This window comes from Empidonax traillii, unplaced genomic scaffold, assembly GCF_003031625.1.
Source record: "Empidonax traillii isolate 1590-97213 ecotype Southwest subspecies unplaced genomic scaffold, ASM303162v1 scaffold328:size603334, whole genome shotgun sequence".
Taxonomy (NCBI): domain Eukaryota; kingdom Metazoa; phylum Chordata; class Aves; order Passeriformes; family Tyrannidae; genus Empidonax; species Empidonax traillii.
Window position 1 is genome coordinate 260,256 of NW_020955521.1, and position 22,295 is coordinate 282,550.

At 44.3% G+C, this 22,295-nt stretch overlaps 1 protein-coding gene across 3 annotated transcripts in view; it reads right to left on the minus strand.

Moving 5' to 3' along the window:
- LOC114061339 (DNA repair protein RAD51 homolog 2-like) overlaps positions 1–22,295 on the minus strand; it is a 307,326-nt gene that overhangs the window by 2,268 nt on the left and 282,763 nt on the right. Inside the window, exon 6 of one of the 3 annotated variants that reach the window (XM_027891729.1) lies at positions 10,386–10,609. The exons of 1 other annotated variant lie outside the window; for it this stretch is intronic. In XM_027891729.1, coding sequence (XP_027747530.1) covers positions 10,461–10,609 — 149 coding nt within the window. In that variant the 3' untranslated portion in view covers positions 10,386–10,460. Of the gene's footprint in view, positions 1–10,385; positions 10,610–18,072; positions 18,150–22,295 lie in introns of those variants that run through there. One more of the 3 variants, XM_027891731.1, reaches the window with a different exon arrangement.

Genomic DNA, 22,295 nt, shown 5'->3' on the forward strand with positions numbered 1-22,295 from the left:
GGGGGGGGGGGGAGGGAAGGAGGCAGGTTCCATTTGATGAGGAAACTCAATTTTTTTAATTTGAGATGTGCCTGGAATATTGATAAATATTCACACAGCTCTGCTACTGCAGCTCAGATATAAGTACCAATGAACCCATACAGGGAGGTATTCAGAATTTCCCTTGAGGTATTCTCAAGTGAAAAAAAACTCTTTAAAGTTTAAAGGAATATTTTTTTCTTGACACCAGATGCATGCTGGGAGAAAGAAATATAAGTCCTGCCTGAATGTGAGGCCTTTGCCTCCAAAGGAGCCTTTTGGTTTTTTTCAGCCCTTCACAGAAAAGACAGTACACACTGCTATAGTGGAGCCGTCCTGAGGCAGGACCAGTGACTGTGTGGGATCAGTTCAGGTGGGTCCTGCCAGCACCTCCCTCCCTCCTTCACTCCCTCTGTGTCCTTTCCTCCCCATGCCATTCATACACACCCTGAGTAGCCCCGTCCTCTCCTTCAAGGTCCTTGTAAGGACGTTTTCTGCAAAATTTCCATGTCACATGGAGTTGCAGTGGGTGGATGGGGCTCCAATGATTATTGTAATGCTTCAGTGCTGGAGTTTGTCCTGGCTTCTGTGCTGTGTCAGGATCTAGTGGTGCTGGGATCCAGATTACCACTGAGGTGCTGCCTATGACTCAGCACCAACTGGAGGTTTTCAGCTCACATGCCTGTGATGTGAGGTTGCATTGACGCACTTAAATTAAACAACAGTGCATAGAAATGAGAGCTGTAATAGGAATTGTATCTTGTGTCTGGCATCAAAGCCATAACCAGAGCTAGCTGGGAGCCCTCAGCACAGACACCTCCCCTTCATCACTCCCGCTTTTAAAATGGCAGGGTGGGAGTGTCACGGCCCCAGTTTTCTCTTGTGGGAAACGCATCCTGACACACACAGGAGATCTCCTGTATCTGGTTGTGTCTGTCAGGAGCCCTGCTCCCTGTGACAGTGCCAGGTGTGGCCTGGTAGCAGGGTGTGGGATGCCTGCTGGCAGCAGCACACCCCTTCCACAGGCTGCTCTCTTGTCATCCTCCCCTTGATGCCAGCCAGGATGTCAGGAACGGGCTGTCCTGGGTGTTTGTAACCACACTGACTCTCACCGCTTGTTGTGATTCTGTGCTGCAGAAGAGGCTGCAGCTGCTGGGGCAGGAAAGTAAGTGTTGCATCACCGTTGGGGACACCCTGTTTTTTGTCAGGCTGAGTAGTCTGTGCTGCCTCAGCAGTTACAAATGCTCTGCCTTGCTTTTCCATTTCAAAACAATGAAATTTAGGAGGAAAATGGAACTTCATCTCCAGAGACAGACAAGGATGTACTGGATTAGACCAACAGGCCATCTAATCTATGAATCCTTGTCCACCAGTGGCCAAGCCTGGGTGCTTCTCGAGAACACTTTGAGCCTCCTTGTAGCTGTGCAGTGTTATCCCATGGAGAGAGCTGGGATAACAGTGACTTAACCTGGAGTAGTGCAAGGAAAAGCAGTGCAGAAGCGAATGACACACTGGGAAGCTTTCTGGTGGAATGTGACATGTGATGCCACAGTTTTGCAATGCTGCCCTTTGACGGGGCCTTATCCACATTTCACAGCCTGACAGAGCAAGACTGCTGCACCGGTCCTTCCAGAGGTCACATATTAAGCCCTCTTGGAGATGGCAGGCACTGCAGAAGCACAGTGCATTTGTTCAAGGGGTCATCTCCTTGGAAGCATATGATGCCCACGCCCCTCCAGCACATAGTGCTATGGCTCACTGGTTTCTAGGTGCAGTTTTGGGTGTTGGTTGCTTCCCATAAAAAAATGGAATGGCCCACAACTTGCTTTAATTAGCATCTGACTCTTCCTCTCTGTCACAGCAACTGGCAGCAGGAGTGCCTGTGCTGGAGCACCCGTGCTGGAAAAGAAAATATCTCTGCAGGGGCACTGGGACATGCTGGGATGCGAGAAACCCCTACTAGGACTGGTCTGAATTTGCTGGTTTTCCAGTGCTACTCCTAATGCCAAATTTTGAAGACACTCAATTTCTGTGGGGGAAATGAGTCTGCTCCTCAGGTTGAGGAAAACACTGAATGGGTTTGATTTGGTTTGTAACTCCCCATGTAAGCCAACTTTACAGATAAACTTTAGAAAGTGAGGGAAGTTCTACAAGTCCTAAAAATATACATTTTAGTGCAAAAGGGTACTCAAGTTCAAATTGGATCAAATTCTTGTTTTGTTCTAGGAATCAGTGAAATTAAGAATTAAAAAAACCACCAAAATAAAAAAGCCTGCAACAGTATTTACAAAATCCCAGAAGTAACAGAAAATACCTGGTAATATGTTATGAAAAAAGCTCAGTCTTATTTTCAGATAACTAGATAAGATCTGAACACAGCTATTAACTTGTGGGTAGATCTGTAAACTTCTGCTAACAGTAACTGCATTAACTGCACTTAAAGTAACTGCAGAGCCCCAGACCAGAGCTGATATACCACTTACACCCTATCTATACTTTATTTCAAGTGCAAGTGATACTTGGCTAGGGGTTTGGCTTCACAGCAGAGGCACAAATCTGCTTGGGTACGCTGCTTTGCATTTAGCAGTTTGGAAGGTGCTGAAACTGATTACAGCTGTCTGGCCTGCGTGTGTGTGAACTGCATTTTTGATGAGAGTACACATCTTGTTAAGATAGCCTAAAACTGAAAACCTACGGGGAAAATGAATTTGAGAGGGTTCCTGGTAGTGTTTCTGCTGCAACTTAGCTGTTTGGATCAGCAGCTTGTGATGCTTAATGTAAACAAATTGCAAAATGAAATGTCCTTGAAGTCTCCTTGATTTAAGGATCGAGTTGGATACTTAAGATAGGAAGGAATGCCCAAGAGCGTCTGATGTTGCTCTGGTTTTCAGAAGTAGCAGGGTCATGCCTGCTTGTCATAGACTGACTGAGGTAACCAGCACAAAATAAGATCAAGCCTCTACTATTGGCGTGGGTGGCCTATGTGGAGCACGTGGCACCTGCCATGACCACCACGTGGCTGCACAGCCCTCATCCAGACCCACACCATCTCCTGTAATGCAGATTTTTGGTGTGGAGATAGGGAGCAGAAGAGGTCTCCTTCACAGAGCCCTTCTTTGCTTGCAGCTGGGACCCCAAAAAAGCAGTGCTGGTGGTGAGTATCAAACCAGATCTCCCTGGCTCCTGGGTGTTCCTGTCCTACCTCATGCTCTTTCAAACTGTTAATCATCCTGAACTACTTACTGGTTTTGTGATCTTAAACTCAGCTTTCTAGAGGTGAAAGCACAATGTCTTACTGTAACTCATTTTGCCAGCCAATTCTATCCTGAACCTAACAATATTTTAATCTCAAAATCCAACCTCAAAACCCACAGCATTTTCAGTTACTGTATTTCATCACCACACAGCTGAAAACAACTCTTTTTTTTATAACCACCCTTGTTTTTCTAAAGTGAATCACAAACCATGGAACTTAACAGACGGAAAAGACACAAAGACAAATACTCTTTCGCTATCCTGGTGTTTATAAGGAATAATGTAATTAGTGTAAAAAAGCATTTCTCTACAGTTACACAGGTATAACAGAGTTACAGGAGTCAGCCTCTCCACTGCTAAACCAGATAGTCCATCTTAAACAAGCCAAAAAGCATTGTTGCCTACAAAATATTTCCTTAGTCCAAGGAATCCCTTACCTTTTCCCCAGAAGACAATTTGACACTCTCACAGATTTTATCATTATACCTTATGTCGTGGTAAGTGGTCTGCTACTCACTTTATACAGCCATTCTTGGCTATGCCTCCTTGAATCACACCAAGGTATAATTAACAGTAAGGTAACTCTGGTTGTCAATGGGTTGTCAGTCACCAGAAAGATGTTAAGCACTAGGGTGCTCAGTACAACACCCATGAATAGTGTTCAGCCCCTCCAGGGAAGTCCAGTCTGTTTTAGTCACTCTAGATAATCAGTGAGAAAAACTGGGAAATCTGAATTTAAACTGCTACAGAAAGGCTACTGGATAGCCAACGGAGAAAGCCTAACCTTCAGGCTGTCACTCCCAAGAAATAGCCACCTTTCTTCCCACGGTGTTTACGCTCTGGGAGAATCAATGGGCATTTCACAACCTGACAAGGTGTTTACAGTTCCCAGCCTCTGCTTACAGATGTGCTGGGATAATGGATCCAGGTATGTGTTTGATACTTGTGCTGTTGAAGGGGCTGATAGGAAACCCCCTGGCCTGGGGGCCTGGTCTAATTGACACCAAAGGAAATCTGAATGACTCCAGATTTACAAACATTTATCCAGCAGCAGAATTCTGGCCCTCAAGACCAACTGATGCTTAGGTAGAACACGAGCATAAACACTGATGCATCAGAACTGTATAAAAATGTGGTCAGAGAAGGGTTGGAAAAAATTCCAGGTGATCAGTGGTGTCCAAGGTGAGGCCAATACACGTTGGCCCTTGCATTAGGCATTGCCTAGGGCTAGTATCAGCAGTGAGTGTGCCTGGGGCTACCATGGTGAGGCCAACCCAGAGCTTTCCCTCAGTCCCACTTCGGGGGTCTCTCAAGGGCGGGACAGGTTCAGCACAGGGCAAGTGTTGCAATCAAGCTCTCAGTGAGAACTGATTACCCTCAGTCATGTCTCGGAGGGAGGGAGGGACTCATTTGGTGTCTTGATCAACGTCACGCATCTTTCTATATGGGGGTTTGCAAAATTAGAGTTCATATGCCTCCCCCAGCCCCTTCCCTGAAAGCTACACCCACATTTTTCTCATGCATGACTCACTGTTAAAACAAAATGTTTCTTCAGCTAGTTTTTCTATGCTACGCATTAGAAACAGCTGAACATCTGCCCTGACATCAGGCTTCTCAGATGACATGAGAGCATGCCTGAGTATGCTGGCGTACATGAACTTGCACACATGTGCACATATGCTTCGTATAGTCTTAATTTGAGTTTCTCTTTTGCCCTTTCCACTCCTTGTCCTTCCAATTTCTTTTCTATATTGTGTTTGTTTAGTTGGTTTTTTACTTTATGCGTCTTCCCCTCTGTTCTAAGTGTGCCAACTGTAGAGTCACAAACACTTTCATTCTTTATTCAAAACAACGGTAGAAGAGTAATATAAAATTACCTCATCCATCTCTTCATGGATAAATAGAAAAAGATTATGGAGTTCTTTCATATGATATAAGAAAACAGAGTTAAAACAGATCAGTTTAAATTAAACAAAGGAAAACATTAGATGAAATAACAGGAAAAGCATTCTCTGTCAGATTGAGGAGTAATTTGTTTCTCAACGGTAGTGGCTGAACTGGACAGTTTGCACATGATTTTTTTGGTAGTGATAATGCTCCTTTGTACCCCAGCTTGAGGTGTGTCTTCATCACTTTGATGTGCAACTCTGAAATCGGCAGCATGGGAAACCATGGAGGCAGAGATGTCAGAAATAAAAGGTTTCCTGAAGTGATAAAAAGGCCACCTATGAGGTTGTTGTGAAGGAAAATTCCAATGACTGCATACAATATTTGGAAGAAACAAATATGGTTGAGGTTAAGATGCATTCACATGTGAAGGTTGCTTGCCTTTAGGTTATCTCCCACTGCAGGATGCACTTTACATGTGAGACGTTCAGCTCCTTTTCAAAAATTACACTTTGGACTTGAAATTAAGGAGGCAGAAGTGAAAAAAAATGTACATATTTAGGTGCATGTCCTAAGAGGCTGGGGAAGTGGTAAAGGTAAGGAGATCTGCTCTGGGAAACTAACATGCAGCTCAGCACCATTTAGCCTGAAGGAGCACAGGCACCAGCCTTGCAACATGATGCTGAGATGGTGCACTTATCCATTCAATCCCTGCTTCTGCTGTCCCCTGGCAAGCTTGGGGGCTGATGGCTGTACTGGGGAGGCAAGACTCAGTGGGGACAGGGAAGGGAGTACAAACCACCACATCCCAGCCCTGACTGCCCAGCTGCCTCTGCCCTGCTCTCATATGTGCACCAGGGTGGGGAAACAGACTTAATGAGCTGGCTGTGGGCTGTGCAGGGCAGGAGCAGCCCTTCCTCACCTCCTGATCAGCTGCAAGCAACTGCTGAAGGCAATTAACAACTCAACAGGCTGAACAGGTTTAGGGCGAGCATGGTAGCAGAGCAAGTTCCCCTCACACTCCACTACCCACAGCACCCGGGCTGAAGTCTCAACTTGAATCAAAGTGTGTTAGGTGTGGTATATGAGTTATGCTTGAAAAGTTTAATGCATTCAAGGGTATAGCCTCAACTAGCAGCTAACAGCAATGAATGAGCCTTGGGGAAAGCCAAGCCAGCTTCCACTCAAGCCGATAAAGGTACGATCTTTTGGCTTCAGTGGGAACAGGATGATATCCTTCATGGCCAGCCAAGGAGAGATTAGTCAAATGATGTAATGGTGCTTTTAACTGCCTGCTCAGCCTTAATTCCACTCTTACATTGTAGCATGTATCATAGGACAGTCTGTAATTATGTGATCACATACTCCTTGCTCTGTAAGACACCCGCCCTATTTGAGGCACAGGATGAGAGGTAAAGGCAGAAAGATTCTCTCCAGGCCTCATGATGTTGTCCCACATCCCAGAGCATTGCTCTGCAACAGGTTTCCTGCAGGGTCTTGGGCAAAAAAGGGCTGTAATGTGCACATGGCAGGGACTGAGTTATGGTTTCACCCGCAACGTAAGCCTGGCTTTTTCTAAATATAGGAAGCTGGTTTTGCATTCCTATTGAGCTCTGAGCATAACTTTATGCAACGGGTAGTCAACAGCAATGATGACTTTAGGTTTAAACTCCCCATACAGCCTATTCAGAGCCTCTGCAGGAGGTTTGAACATCCCTTAGCTTGCCTGCAGAGGCGTGGAGGCACACCTATCTTTTGGCAGCAGTAGACCACATTGTTGCTGGCAGCAGTACCAGTTAAACCCAAAGGTTTTATCTCCCTGATCTGACACCACAAGCTCACTCTGCTTCTGGCCATCTTTCCAATCTCACCTTCAGCTTCGTTTAACGTGTTCCAGACACTCTGCTGGCCTGGCTTCCAGCATCACCATAACTCATAGCTGAAAAGCTGGTGAAGATTCTTATGCCCATATTCAAATGGGAATAAATAGACTGAATGGAGGAAGAGTGTAGAAGGAAATTCTGGAGCAGTGAAAAATAGGACAGGAACAGAGTGAGCTTAGAAGGAAAAGGACACGTGTGATTTGGTTATGTCAGGAAGAACAAGGAGAGCTGCAAGGAAGTAAAGGAACTGCAAAGGATCTAAAGGGTCAGAAGTAAAGAAGTGCCAGAGCACAAAGAAAGGTTAGGGCATGAGAATAAGCAAGCAGGAAAAACAGATGAAAGAAAAAAAAAACACAAAGAAAACAAAAAAAAATAGGTCATTGGGAGGCGAAAGCAGGAAAGACCATACAACACACCACTAACAAGCAAGGCTGTGGATGAGTTGCCCCAACCCTGTTTCAGCTCTGGTGCCCAAAGGCTCACCCTTGCAGGGCCTTGGCATTGTCCTATGGGGGCTGACCAAGAAGTGACAAGATGTGATGGCCACATGGTGCTACAGACAAGCCACTGTCCCTGCTCCTGGTGGGGCTCCCTGGCCTTTCTGGCACCCTCGTCTCACCCCGGCAGCCCTTAAGCCAGTGCACTTTCACGGGTGGTTGTGTCACTTAGGTACATCAGCCATTGCAACTCAGTCACTTATTGAGAGGGATCTCTCCATAGGAGAGGCTATAAACACACGCACTGAGGGGCAGCATTCTGGCTTGGTGCTGAGAACCCCTGAGAGACAAATACTCTGAGGTATAAAGTGAACAAACGTGTAGCAAAAATGGAGTTTTATCTCCTGCAAGGGTGTCTGGGCAACAAGATATGTCACAAGAGCATCTTCCTCCAAGTTTTATCTAATGCAGAAATGGAGTAATCCCACTGACGTCACTGGGCCAACGTTGGTGTAGAACTGGTGTGTGTGGCTGGTGAAATAGGTCAGAGGTGCAGCTGCTGACTTCACTGATAAAGAGGAACCTTTGCAGCTATTTCCTCCCATGAGCGCTTCAGAGCTCACCAGTTCACAGAGGTTGAGCTGCACTCTTCTCTAGGCTTGGGGCCGGGGGCTGGCCCAGTTTCCTCCAGCACCCCTTTCCATCCAGGCAAGAAGTTTCCACAGGTCTCTGACAGAAAAAAAAGCCAGTTTTGTTGACGTTCCACATTTCTATGGGTAAAAGCAAGATGAAGAACTATGTTCCTGGTGTTGTAAGGCCCGCATCAACATTTTTTAGTTTGTTGAATAGAATAAAGCAACTCAGGATTTGGTGTGGTAATAGTTGTGACCACTGATCAGCTGCTTGATTTCACACCCTATTTTTTGTACTGAAGTGCAAAAGATTATTATTATTCTAATCCCATGTGGGTACTTGACTATACAAAAGATTTCCTTCAGAGATGTGAAATGAAGTGTTGTCCTTGGAGCCATGTTAATGCCCCCCCAAAAAGCTGGGCCTGCTCTGTCACTACACAGAGGGTAATTCTGTGCAGTCATTGCGTTGCTGCTTTTCCAGCATGTTGTTTTGGGATTTCTGGGATCATGTAAGCTGCTAATAAACAACGCATGTCTTTACTACAGATGGATCCTTTTCCTTCACACACCAGTGTGTGTGCAATTCACCCAACACCCCTCCCACCTAATCCTTTCTGGGAAGCAAATGCTGAAAGTGCAAAACACCCCCTCCCACAAACAATGAAATAAGGAAGAAAGAAAAGTGACGCCCGAGGAGGAGCCCTGTGTCCCCCACGTGAGGAACCAGGCAGCAGACTTCCAGCATCCCGGGTGATGTAACGCTAGTTTAACAGCCATACACACCTCTGTGTGCTTGTGAACAGAGCAGGCTGAGGCAAGTAGCTGCACAGAGAGCTCTGGAAGCCGCTAGCAAGAAATGCAGTTTGGTGTGTGTGTGCCCCTTTGATGCTGGGAAGGAATGCTCTACTTTCTTTTCTGCACTCCATTTTGCCCGTGGGCTATGTGGAAATACAAGAAGGTAGAAGCAAGAAGCAACTTGTTCTGTCAGGGAGGAAAAGCAGTCTGTAGCTATTTACACTGCACGCTATAGCTTTTAAACGAGGTGGTCTGAGTGCCTGCAATGGTTAAAACCCAAAATTCTTTCCACGGGGCTGTTCATTGCCCTGGTGTGCTGCCTGCTAGCAGTTGGTTTTTGTTCCCCTTTGTTGCAGCCAGTTGACATGAGGTGATCTGGATTTGGTGATTCTTGTCTGAAATCCCACTGTGGTTTTTCTCAGTCTTGCAAGGCGCTGTGTTTTGCTCCAGCAGTCTCTCCAAGGCACGATGAGGGAAATTATTTCCTGTTTGTGTGTCTGTGATGGATGTAGCAGCCACTTTTACTACACGTGAGGCATCGGGGGTTTTTGTTCCTTCTTTCTTGAACACTTTCTGGGTAATGTTTTCCACATTTGGTCTCAACCCACAGTCCTTTTCTCAGAAAACTTAACAGAGTCACCCCAGCTATATTTCCATGGGTGGGTGGGTGTGTTTATATACACATTTGTGTTAAAAATATCCTGCTTAATTCAGGTACTATTAGAATATTCCATTACTTTGTATTAATCTAGTTGAGTCAAGAAGCAGTTTAAGCAATTTAAAACAGATGTAAACCACTTCTGTGTGTGCTATCTGGAAAGAGTTTACCATTTTAACCCAACTCCAGTTGGCAGGTCCTGGTGGTCGGAGGGGAACCAACCTAGAGTTCACTCAAGAGAGACATGATCAGAGGGCTGCTGTTCCAGCCTGGTTCCACCCCGCGGGGAGTGGGGCTCTGGGCTGGGCTGCCCCTCCAGCTGCAGGGCTGCTGCTGCCTGCAAGTGGAGCAGAAGCTGTCCTGCAGTGCCCAGACCTGAGAAAGAGAGGCCATTTGGGTATCGATTACTGCTCATGCAGGCAAATTTACATATAAAAGCCGAACGTGAGAGATAACTAACAGATAAGCCTGCCCATTTTCCAGGTGCTGGAAAACCTGACTGCCTTCTTTATACAAATAGAGGTTTAAGTACTATTCACCTCGGGGTGTAGATGAGTTTATCTTGGTTGGGAATCCAAGGAAATGACTTTTAACCCCTACCATTGTAATAGGTTGCCCAGTGCATCCATATAAACACGGTGCACATTTGTAGTGTAATGATCCCTAGGGTTCATTAAATACCATAACAAGGATTTTCGGAAGGCGGCCAGATAGCCTGTTCCTCCGAGCTATATTATTAAGAAAGGCCAAACTGTTACAACAAAATGTTTTAAAGTTGGTTGCCTTTTTTTTTTTTTTTTTTTTTAGCATGTTCTCTAAGGGATTACTGTTTCATGTCCCTTTTCAGCACTTGAGATCTGAAGAGTCCCTGAAATAGTCTCTGCAGGTAGTATCAAGTTAACCCTTCTGTGTTTCCATTGGGGACCTTCAGCTCTGCAGCATTCCTCCCTTCCCAGGCACCAGAATGTTGCAGGCAGTAGTGGATTTCAAGCACAGGTCTGAGCTGAAAAATGTGTCTATACAAATACATATGGAACAGTCCTGCAAAATTTAAGAAGATGAAATCAAGAGCAGGCTATGCAAATTTAATTAAAGTCCATAGAGATTAACTCTGGAAAGCAGTAAACCTGAATAAAAAAGAGTTAAAAGTTTTATGAAGTTACAAAATGCTATATATGACTTATGGTGTGTTAGCAAACTTTTTTTTTACTGTATACAGTAAAAAAAAAAAAATCACTTCTGGTGCTCAAGAAAGAAAAGATTCTGCAGTTCATTACATGGCTTGTCTGTGTTGGTGCTGCAGGGCTAGAAGAAATAAAAAGAAATAAAATGTAATAAAATCTGTCTCTTATACCAGCAGATCCAAAGCTAAATATGCAAAGGCACAGTTCTTGTTTTGTAAGATTGTACCATTTTTCCACAGCCTTTTCTCAGAGAAAATAACACATTCAAAGTGAGGCACAGAACTTTTACTGAAAAGTTCCCTTTTCAGTATATTTGGGGAGAATCGTTTACTGCTAACAGCAGAAGTGGGAAAAAGCTGACTAATCATCTAACCCTTCCCCAGGCCTCAAACATGCTATACCCAGTGTTGTGCCTCCTGGTGTGCTACACAGGATATGGCATGTCCCAGGGGAGTGGTGGGGACCACGAACCCATCTGCCCACCCTGTCCTCCCACAAGTCATCAGCTGCCATGGCCGTGTCACCCACTTCAGGCACTGTGCCCCTGCCCTACTGGAGAACGTGCAAGGAGATGCCTGTTCAGTTTGAACAAACCACCAAGCTACAAGGATTTTAAAGAACTTACCCAGTTTGGCTAAACCTTCTTGGATTAGCAAAATGGGCTGGAGAATTACCAGAAGTTACTGCCCGTCATCATGTCTGGTGCTTCCTGATGGGGTCAGGAACTCCAGCCACCCTGCCCTGCCCACAGGAATTTCAGCAGTTTCACTTCCACACTGGGCAGAATGCCTGTAAGCAGCAACAAAAAGTAACGGTTTAAAAAAAAAAAAGAAAAAAAAAAAAGGATTAAAAAAGCCCCTATAAAGATTTCATAATTCAGAAGATATTTACCAGCAGAGGCTACACCTGACAGAAAATGGACAGGCTCTGAGGAGGACTTGACGTTCCTGGGCATGGTTGGTAAAGGTGGAGTCCAGGAGGATGCCAAGGTTTGAAGGGGAAAGGAGGACTGCTCATGTTTCATTACAAACCCCTGGAGGGTCCAGCCCCTCTGTCTGTGTGGGAGCCCTGGCTCTGTGGCAGATTTGGGACCTGTCTGACCTCCCTTGCTGGGCCACCCTTTGATCTCTCACAGCCCTGCCCGGTGCTCTCCTGAGGGTCACAGCTTTGAGCCTGCTGCTGCCACCCTCCCCCAAGCCCCATCATGCCCAGGGATGACAGTGTAGCACACTGACTGGTGCCTGAGTGGTATAGCCTGGGGCACGCACATCCCACGCGTGACCTGCCCCGCAGGAGTGACCAGCATCTGATACACAGTTCCCAGCCATGTGAGGAAGCTGGACATGAGGCAGGGGCAGCCATGGTTTGTCTTTGGTCTCACCAGTGTGTTTCTGCACCAGGCTTGACTGCTGTCAGCTTTTTCCCATCCATACAAACCCTGTACATAGGGAAAGTCTTATTAAGAAAGGATTGGCCTGAATGTTGACACATGTTTTGGGGGAGGGGAAGCTGAACTCCTTCAACCACCTCTAGTGCCTCCTTTGCCCCAAAGAGAAGGCCGTTCTCATTCATTTCTTTCACTGCAGTTAATTAGTAAGTCCCAGCCAGCCCGTCCTCTGGAGCTGGTAGTTGCTTTAATCTCTCTGTTGCTAGGGCATGCTGACATGCTCCGCTGGTACCAGTTCCAGCGTGATGTGGGGGATTGTAGAAAGAAAGGGGAAAGGGCTGATCAAACAGAGTCAGATTTAAGGGGGAAAAAAAAAAGAAAAAGAAAAGAAATAAAAGAAAAGAAGCTCTTTTTGATGAGGCTGAGAAGTTTACAATGAGGGAAAGCACACGGTGAATGATAAGGCCTAGAGGAGCTCATTAAATTGAGGCAAGCTGAGCAGACTTATCTTATTTCACTTCCTTTCTCCTGCCACCCCCCACCCCCGTGATGGAGAACTCTTTTATTGAAGTGGGGGAGGGCAGGATCATTTCCTTGAAAAGTGTTTGATAGACACAAATATATACTTGTTTTCCTAGGAGTTTTTGTAAATCAGCCCTTTAAACATCTGTAAAGCAAGCTGGAGCCTCAGCAAAGGGTGTTGCTTGAGACAAGTGTAGGCTACAGGTGAAGGAACTCCCACAGCCCATTACCATTTCCTCCTCTTAGCTCATCCAGCCTCCTAAGAAATAGCAAGATAAATTAAATAGGACACATGGACCTCAGAGATGATAGACATCAAATGTGAGTGCAAATGTGAAATGTTTGCCTTGGAAATGGTTTTGCTTCAGCCTTTACAAAACCAGAGTGAGCATGCGATTTGAAAAGATCCATGTATTGAAACAAAGTGCTGCCTAGCTAAACCTCACACAGTTGTTTTCTTGGGATCTCTGGCATGTGCCTTTCCTCTGACTGTGGCCAGTGCTTGCTGCCTCAGTAGCAGAGAAATCCCACCACTGCATGTCTCAGTGACCGCAGGTATCTTGAAGAGCTAGAGAATGCAGGCTGATAGGGAAGCTTTGTAGAAGGTCTGTGCTCAGCAGAAGAAACCAGGGTAGGGCTTAACCCCTTGCTGGCAAACGTGAACAGTGGCAGAGTGCAGTAATGGACAGTGCAGTGTTTCCTTTGATCTGAAAATTAGCCAGATTGCTTATCAGAGCTCTATTTTGAGAGCCTGCATAAACAGTGGATCACAAAACAGAAGTGAGCACCTGCCCCACGCAGCCTCTTACTCATATTGTCGGGAGATGAGCACGCACTTTCTTGCAGGCTCAGAAAGGGGTGGTGTGACTGCAGCCCTGCTGGCCAGCACAACTCTGGGCACTGTGGCGGGATCAGCAGTGGCAAATGGCATGTTTTCTCTGCAAAACTCCACCAGCCCTACCCGAAATTTTTCACAGGTTCTTGATGGTTTCACTTGATCCTTTTCTCCGTGCGCCCTAAAGGAGGCTGAATTTTTTGAAAACTACCTCATAGTCCTTTTTATAAAGCAATCCATTTTTGCAAATAATATATTAGCCTCCCTTGCCTGGAGGTCCTTCTCCCTACTTTAATTCTTCCCTTTGGCCAAGAATTCCCCTCTTGCTGTGCAGGTTAGGGACGTGGATTACTCATTTGTACTGCAAAGGATAAAGTTAGCTATTTTCAAAGATAAGAACAGCCTTGAAATGTGCAAATATGTTTTTATTAATCTCTCCTCCTACTTTGAGTAGTTTCCCCTCCCTTCCAGCTATAAGAGCACACAGGGATCCTTGCTGCCTAGATGGATTTTACACATGGCAGCTCAGCCTTAGTACAGCTTTGCTTGGTTTAATCTCTTTCAGGTATCAGCCCATCCTTGTGCAGCCTGTTGTAAGACAATATTTTTCTTTTGCTAAAGGATTCCCTCTAAAGAGGGATCAGGTGCTTGGCATCTAGCACATCCCTCACTCTCATTTCTCTGTCCTCCGGTCTTCATATTGCAAATTTTGTCAGCAGGACTGTAGCCAAAGATGTGATAAGACATGGTGGACTGGGATGTCACAGTTGTCTCTTACTTGCCTGGCTGACCCATGCTAGCAAAAAGGCTGGTTTTGCTACTCTAATGTGAATCAGTAAATGCATTCCTCACCTAAGCATAGGTTTAGCTAATGGGACATACTGGTAGGGAAAGACTTTTTAGGGACATTTCATTAACTCTGGTGTGATATGTAAGTGTGTGTGTGGGCACACAAATGGAGCATGCTGCTCCTTCAGTTACCACACTCATCCTCCACTCATTTGGGGTCTCACGCAGAGCAAGCACATGCAAGTTCAATGGGGCTTTGTTTGCTCAATGTGATAAGGATTTGTAAAATAAAGATGGAGAGACAGGCAATTATAGTCTTCTTGTAGTCTCGTGTATTACTCTACAGCACTATCTGGTTTAATGTCACCTAATACTCATTTTGCACCTGATAAATGTGCAGGACAGTGGAAAACTTGTCTGTTGTTTGTGGGATTTAATGCCACTGTACCTATCTTTGCCAGCTTGACAACACATCCCTTTCCCTTCTTTCCAAGCATAACGTTTTTTTCCCTTGTTTCTTGATGAGTAGTCTCCAACAATTACTTATAAAACTGGAACTGTCCCTGTCACAGTCTTGCTTTTTAGATGTGATACGTTATGTGCTGCTGTGTATCATTGTCTTTACATATGGGTCCCACATGATTTATGCATATTGAAGAAGTCAGGCAAGTCAAAACAAGACCCAGTGGATGAAAGTACAACAAATTCAGATCAGAAGGCACATTAAGAGTGGCTGAACAGGGGGATACTGTGCTAATGGTGCAATTTGCCCAGGCTGAGGAGAGGTAATTTTTCTATCATGGAAAATTGTCATGGTAAGGATGGTTAAGAACTCTGTTAGAAGAGGGCAACACAACCATTATGGTTTGCTGCTTCTAGTATTACCCTCTAACAAACCACAAGTATTGTGTAAGTTTCCATATACTGCAGTTTATCAGCAGGGTATTCTGTTACTTGATTTATGATCTAGGTCACTGCTTTGGTTTAGCAGCGCTTAGTAGCAGTGAACACGTCCTGGAGTAGGGTCTAGGAGGTGCCTGGGGTCTGAGGCATAACTAAAACCCATGCAAGGCTGTCTTCTCTCTGACAACTGGCTGACACTGCAAAATGCACAGGAACCCTGAAAACAAAGGCAACAGAGTGGGAAGGAAGGCAACTCACAGCTAGGCAAGGGGCCAGCTTTCTCTGCTTTTTCCTCTGAGTCTCCACTTCTGGAAGTGCCTGTTTGCACGGCCTTACTATCAACTCGTTTTAGCTGTTCATTTTTGATGAATCATAACCAAAGGGAACTGAAGCGCTATCTGAAATTTGCTTCCTCTTGGGCAACAGAGAGGCTGGCTGAACTCCTTCCCCTTTTGGCTGTTTATGCTGCTCTTTTGAAAGAGCACCATTATAGCAGTGCAACTGCTGTATTTACAGCATTATGGTACAGCTTCAGCCTCCTCAGCCAGGGAGATTTTGAGCATCTTTACTGGTGGAAAGAACTTGTGGAAGGTAAGTTAGAATTCACTAGTAATGTCATCACACTTAAATCATGCCTGCCCAGAAACTCTAAGTTTTTCATACCTATGAAAATAAAAACATGTTCCCCGCTTCAACAGCCTAGTCTGCTATGCCTTCAAGCTTGGCAGGCCAGGTCAGGGAAGTCAGTAAAAATAAATACCCAAATGAGAAAAGATGATTTTCTAATGACTAGCTGAGATGAACCTGAAGAATACTTCTGTCTGTAAACATTTCCAGCACTTGGGACTATGTAAAGTTCAGAACTGGCTTAGAAGATTTTGTCATTTACACCCATCACTTATGGTAAGGATGGGACGTTAAACAAAAACTGACCAGCAGAGACTGAATGTTCCCAAGAGCCTAAAGGTTGGTAAGAAATGGAAACAAAGATCAGGCTTCTGGTCTTTCTTAGACCAAGAAAAACATTAGCAATTCCATTCAATCCATTTACCCAGTAACTAAAGGCAATAATTTTGGTCCTTGGGCAAGGGATAAGTTTTAGTCATGTAAAAAGCACCTTGCAGAAAACAGCAACAAGCATCAGCTATCCGAAAACCAGAGAGTTCATAGGAGGTGTAACAGCGGAGAAATCATCAGCTCTTCTTTGATCTCAGCCTCAGGGAAATGAGCATGTAGAAACCGGGCTAGATATATGACAACAAAATCACAAAGGTCAAGCAGCAAAATGGGAGTCAATGAGAAAGAGACTTTAAAATTGCAAGTAGTTTTTCCATCACTATTTTGGCAGCAAGAGGAAGATGTAGGCAACTGAAAACGTACTGCCCAGTTGAGAAGAATGGTTCCAGATCGTTCATGGCTAGAGTCCCAGGGTGCTTCATACTTTTTTTGTATTTGTTATCACTTCAGACAAATATTACAATCAATGTCAATGACACAGGAGGGTGAGATCACAAAACTAGAACAAAGACTAGATCAGAAGATCCTTCAGATAGTGTTGAAGTCAGTTGGGCCAGATGAATTTCATCCCTGGGTAGTTGCTACAGCCAATTATTTAACTGCAAAAGCTCTAGGTGTAACCCTGCCCAGCTCATGGGATGTTATGGAGCCCAGAGATCATATTTGGAAGCCTGGAAAAGTGCAGACGTAGTTCCGGTCTTTAAAAGGCAAAAAAGGAGGAGCCAGGGATTACAGATTGTTCAGTCTAACTTCAATTCCCGGAAAAATACTGGAACAAACAATCAAACTTTGGTAAGCACCTAAAACAAAACAAAGAGATGAATAATGGCCAGCATGGATTTGTCAAAAACAAATTGTATACAATGGGTCAAATTTCCTTTCTTGAGAGAATAAAAAAACCCTAGTTGATAAGGGAGAAGCAATAGTATTCCTATGTTTTGACGGTGGTGAGGCTTTCATCACAGAGTAACATGATACTCCAAAGTAATTAAGGAAACATGTGGTAGATGGAGCTTGTCTGAGATGATGGGATGCTGATTGGAAAACTGCACAGAGAGATTAGTTATTAGTTATACTTTAAAAATGGAAAGATGGATCAAAGAAGAGTTGCTTGGGAGTCTATACCAGGTCAGTCTGATTTAAGGGGATTATGTGTGTGGTGTGTGGTCAGTCTCTTCGCGAACGAAGAACCGGGGAAGGTCTTTCCACCTTCCAGCCTGCGCATTGGATTTTTTAGGTGAGACACAGTGTGCGCGGAACTGAGCCACCCTTTAATCCTGAGGTTCATCTGCCGGGGCCAAGCACGCTTGGACGGTGGCAGCGAGGTCCTCAGGACGTAGATGGATTGCCTTACGGGCTAACGAGCTCCATCTGCCCGGGGAGGGGCCCCGACTGGGAATCGAACCCGGGTCTCTGCAGTGACAGTGCAGTGTGTTTTCCTCTACACCACCGGGGGCTCCCTAAGGGGATTATGAGCAGCTTGGACAATGGAACAGAGAATATTACATTCTTGGCTACCACAGATCTGGAAAGGTACTGTGGGTAATCTGAAATATAAAGCTACAATTAAAAAGTATTTAGACAAATGGCCTTAAAAACAGGATTAATTTCAGTAACAACAGTTCTCAGTTTCTATACATGGGCATAACCTGGTATAATTAATTCTGTTTATAGAGGGTACTGAATTTTTGTTCAAGTAGCAATTCTGTATAAAACGATCTGAGAGATATTCCAGGTCACAGTCCAAATATGAGTTAATTCCTAATGAAAAAAGGACAAATGCTTTATTAAAATATGTGCATGGAGGGTGTACTCCATAGATAATCATCGTGCTCAGTTCTTTGTGAGGCTGCAATTGGAGCGAGATGTCCAGCTGTGGGTGCTGTCCTCAAGGCAAGGTCCAGAGAACAACTGGGGGATAACTAGAAGTCTTGGAAAACAAAGCTAGGGGGGAAGAATGAACAAACTTCTTCAAGTCTAGAGAAGACTGGGAGAAGATAGAGTTACCACTATCAAGTATGTGAAAGGTGGCTGAGAAGAAATGGGAATAAATTGTTCTCCATATAGATGATGGATAGGACAAATAATGAGCTTAAAGTGCAGAAAAGGAGACTGAGGCTGGGTGTTAGAATACAGCAAACAGTGAGGATAATTACATAGAGAAGTATCTGAGGAGGGTGTGGAATCACCAACCTGCTTTTAGGAAGAGGTTAGAAAGCATTTGCCGAGTGTGACATAAGTATAATGATTCTGCCTTGGGACATGAGTCTGGACTAAGTTACCTGCTGAGATTCCTCCCAGCCATAGAAATCTCTGATTCTCTCCTGGAGGAAGCAAGGCTGGTGTTGTGAAGCACTGTGACTGCTCCACATTTGTGGTGTGCAGTGCTCTCATTGGTGAGTGAGAGCCAGGAGCAGTCCCGCAGGAGCTGAGTGCACTGCTTTCTGGTTCCAAGGAAAAAGGCTGCAGTGAGAGGTGAAGTCACCAAAGACTCAGGTGTCCTTGGATTGTGAGAATATAGTCCTGCATGTTTTATCTCGCATTTACCTGCATGTCTCTGGTCCTTACATGGTGATGATATGTGACACTAACCTTGCTTGATCAGTGTGAAACAGTCTGTTAAGCTGAAAGTCTGTCACTCTGACTGTTCCTAGGATTGCACGCCAGTCGCAGCCTCCTGTATAGCCAAGCAGAGCTGGCTGTCCTGCTCCATATAATTCAAGACTACTTGCTTCCATTTTGGTGGGAACCAGAGGCCAGTTCAGCCTGCAGCCCTGGCACCACTTACACAGGCTAGCACTAATAGCCCTAAAGCTGCCACACTGTCAGATGCTGGGGAACAGAAATGTGAGAAATTGTTTTTTATCTGGAGTCCCTGCAGGCCATTAGGGACACAGCTTGCTAAAGATTATTTTATGCAAGCACTTAACAGAAGTTTGTGTTTCTCTAGGAATTCAGTGGAAGGTAAGTGGAAAAGCGTAAAAGCAGGAAGAACATTTTTTTTTTAGTTTCCAAAGACAGCTTTTACAAATGTTAGTATATAAATAGAAAAAAAAGAATGCTTATTTTAAAGAGGTATCTAACCCGAAGTCCCTTGAAAAAAATAGTAGAAAGCAAACATGGAAGTCCTTCAACTCTGTGTCATAATTTACAGCAGGTTTCCAATTGTGAAATCTCTCAGAGATGTGGGACAGCTGTTACGGTGAGGAAAATAAAACAAAAACAGATATTGGGATGGGAAATGCAGAGAAGATGAAATGACACTGTGTTGTAATCCTTAGGGGAAATCTCTTTATGGCTTTCCAAAATACTGTGCTGGTGAGCAATTAGGAACCCAGATGAGCTATATAAACAGAGCCACTAGAGGTCTGTAACTGTTCCCATGTGGTTTCCACGGAGACCGTCACTCTTAAGAGCAGCTTTGGGGAGGGGACTACTTCTGCCCACCATATTCTAAATGATCTCTTTACTATTCTGTCCAGAGCTATTTGTGTAAGAAATGCACAAAAATTGAGGTTTTTCAATGCTTGTTCCTGTTCCTATGGCAGTAGATCAAAGGCAATAATAATACAGATTTAATTAATTCAGGAGAAGGAATTCCCACTTGCAGCGGTCTTAACCCAGCAGTGGAGGGAAGTTGTCAATCATAAGGGCAAAGGTGCTAAAACTGGCATGGATTTGTGAATTGTTGGGGGTTTTTTTGTTGAGTTTTGGTTTGTTTTTTTTGTTTGGTTGGGTTTTTTGTTGTTTGTTTTGTTTTGTTTTTTCCACACTAAGGCATTCAGGAGGGGAATGAAAAAATAAATGTCACCTGAGCTTCAGAAAAAGTAGGGCTTCTTATATAATCAGCAATTTATGACTGTATGTGAACCATCCAGCTTCAGGAAATCTGGACAACACTAGGCCTATAGTCTTGTCAAAAGAAGCCTCTCTGAGGGAATCGTATTTCCCCATCCAGGTCAAGTTTGGAGAACATCCCTGTCAGCCTTACTCTGAGTGCCCATCCTCACATCAAAGACCAGCAGCATCCGCAAAGGAGGGAGGGAAAAACCTGCAAAAGCTGGGGAGGATCTCATCTCCACCTGCAGCCATCCAACTTTGTGTAAATAACAGGAGCGGAGGGGATGAAATAATTGGGAAGAACCAAGAATTACTGACTCAGGCACCAAGGAATGCGGACAAAAATCCTTGCACAGAGCTAACATCACAAAAATTAAGAAAGGCACAGAGCAGGGGCAGGCCGTCAAGGTACTTGGGTTTTCTAGAATGCCTTAAAGAGGAGAAGGAAAGAAGAGAGAGGAAGTTTGTTAATTTTCTTGAGCTAGAAAGTACTATGATATTAATCTGATGCAAATCTTCAATGGAAGGTCTTAAGGAGACCAGCAGAGAATGGAAAAGTAGAAAGAATGACTACTTACCCATCAAAAATATATTGTATGAGTGGGAATGGTTTAGGAGAAAGGACCACATAGGAAGGAAAATATTAAAGAATTCTGTTGATGTAAAATGAATTAATTTCTTCAAATAATGTCTTTTTTTTCTCAAATAAATGTTCTAAAATAATGTTTAACTTATACCTGTGACAAAGCTCCTATTGCCTTCTCCTTAAATAATTGCAAAATATCAAAGGCAAAATTAGTTTAAGAATCTGTTACCCTTTTATCCTATATGCCCTCAGTTTCCTTTTCGTCTGCAGCTTACCTAACCTGGCATGAGTTTCTTTTTCAGCATGGGGGGAAGTGACCCACATGATCCTTCGCGTGATTTCTGCAAGGGTGCTCCCAACAGATAGCACTGAGACAGCACCAGAGCTCTGCTGAAGCTGATTTTTTAGAAAACCTGTGGCCTGTACGTAGTTTGATGTAAGGCACCAAATACATTGAGGGTAGAATCTGCCTACCTAAAATTGCAACAAGGACAATTTTGTCTTGAGCAAAATGGGGATACAAGACTCATATCCAACTAGGGCAAGCTGGTAATTTGTCTACCACTCTGTGAAACAGGCATTAATTAGAAAAATCAGATAAATAAGGACTCACTTAAATCCAATGGCCTGGTCTGCTGCAGGCGTATTTGCAGAAGTTCACTGCACAAAATTATTTAGAAATTGTTTCCAACTTGCAGCCTGTCTCATCTTTGAACTGCAGCTTACACCATCCCAATGGCACAAAACTTTAAGGCTCTGACACGCAAGAAAGGATCTTTACAGTGCAACATCTTACAGCCAATCTTGTGGCTTTTAGCTGGAATCATGCATGCGATTCCCAGCACCGCATGTGGTAAACCGTGCCTACACAGACACCTCTGTGTGTCCTTTCATTCAGACACACCACCTGTGCCCACACTGGGGCTCACACCAACCCTTGTGCATGTGTGCGTGGTTTCTCATCATATATGTTTTCACTGAAAGAGTAAGGTGAGGAAGAATTGGCCTTTTCATTTCTAGGAACGCCCTGAACAATTATGTTGTATATGGATCTGGAAAAAGGAATTACTGCCATTTGGAGAATTTAGGTGCTCTGAAGAGAATGACCTCTTCATGCTGGCATAATTTAATTTATCTATTTACCGGATATTGCCCCATTAAACTGTTTGCAGCATGGCCAAGGGTGGGCTATATAAGGTCTAATTGCACTCCCTTATGAAACTTAGTAGAAAAACCATTGACACTTTTCAACTTTTTTTTTTTGAGGTTTAGCACATATCATATGTCCTTTCATTTCCTTGGGAGTTATGTTTTTCATGGTCTTTTGCAGAGTTCAGTCCCTTTAGTAAGACATCACAGGAGCTTTCTCATAACTTACTGGGTTAAACCTGACAAATGGTCAATCTGGTGTTCCCTAAAGCACTACCTTGGGCTGCAGGGGTTGGCAGAAGACATGTCAAAGGCCCAGATCATACTAGTCACTGGGTCATACCAGTCAGTGGGTCACAGTGAGCCAGTGTGCATGAAAGAACAGCACAACAGCTGCAATCAGGTAGGATCTGTATGCTGTAACAAAGGGAAATGGGGCAAGTCTCAGTCTCAAGACATTTCCAGAAGGAGGTGAGGTGATGCCTGCTGATGACATTGCTTTTGATATAAAAGAT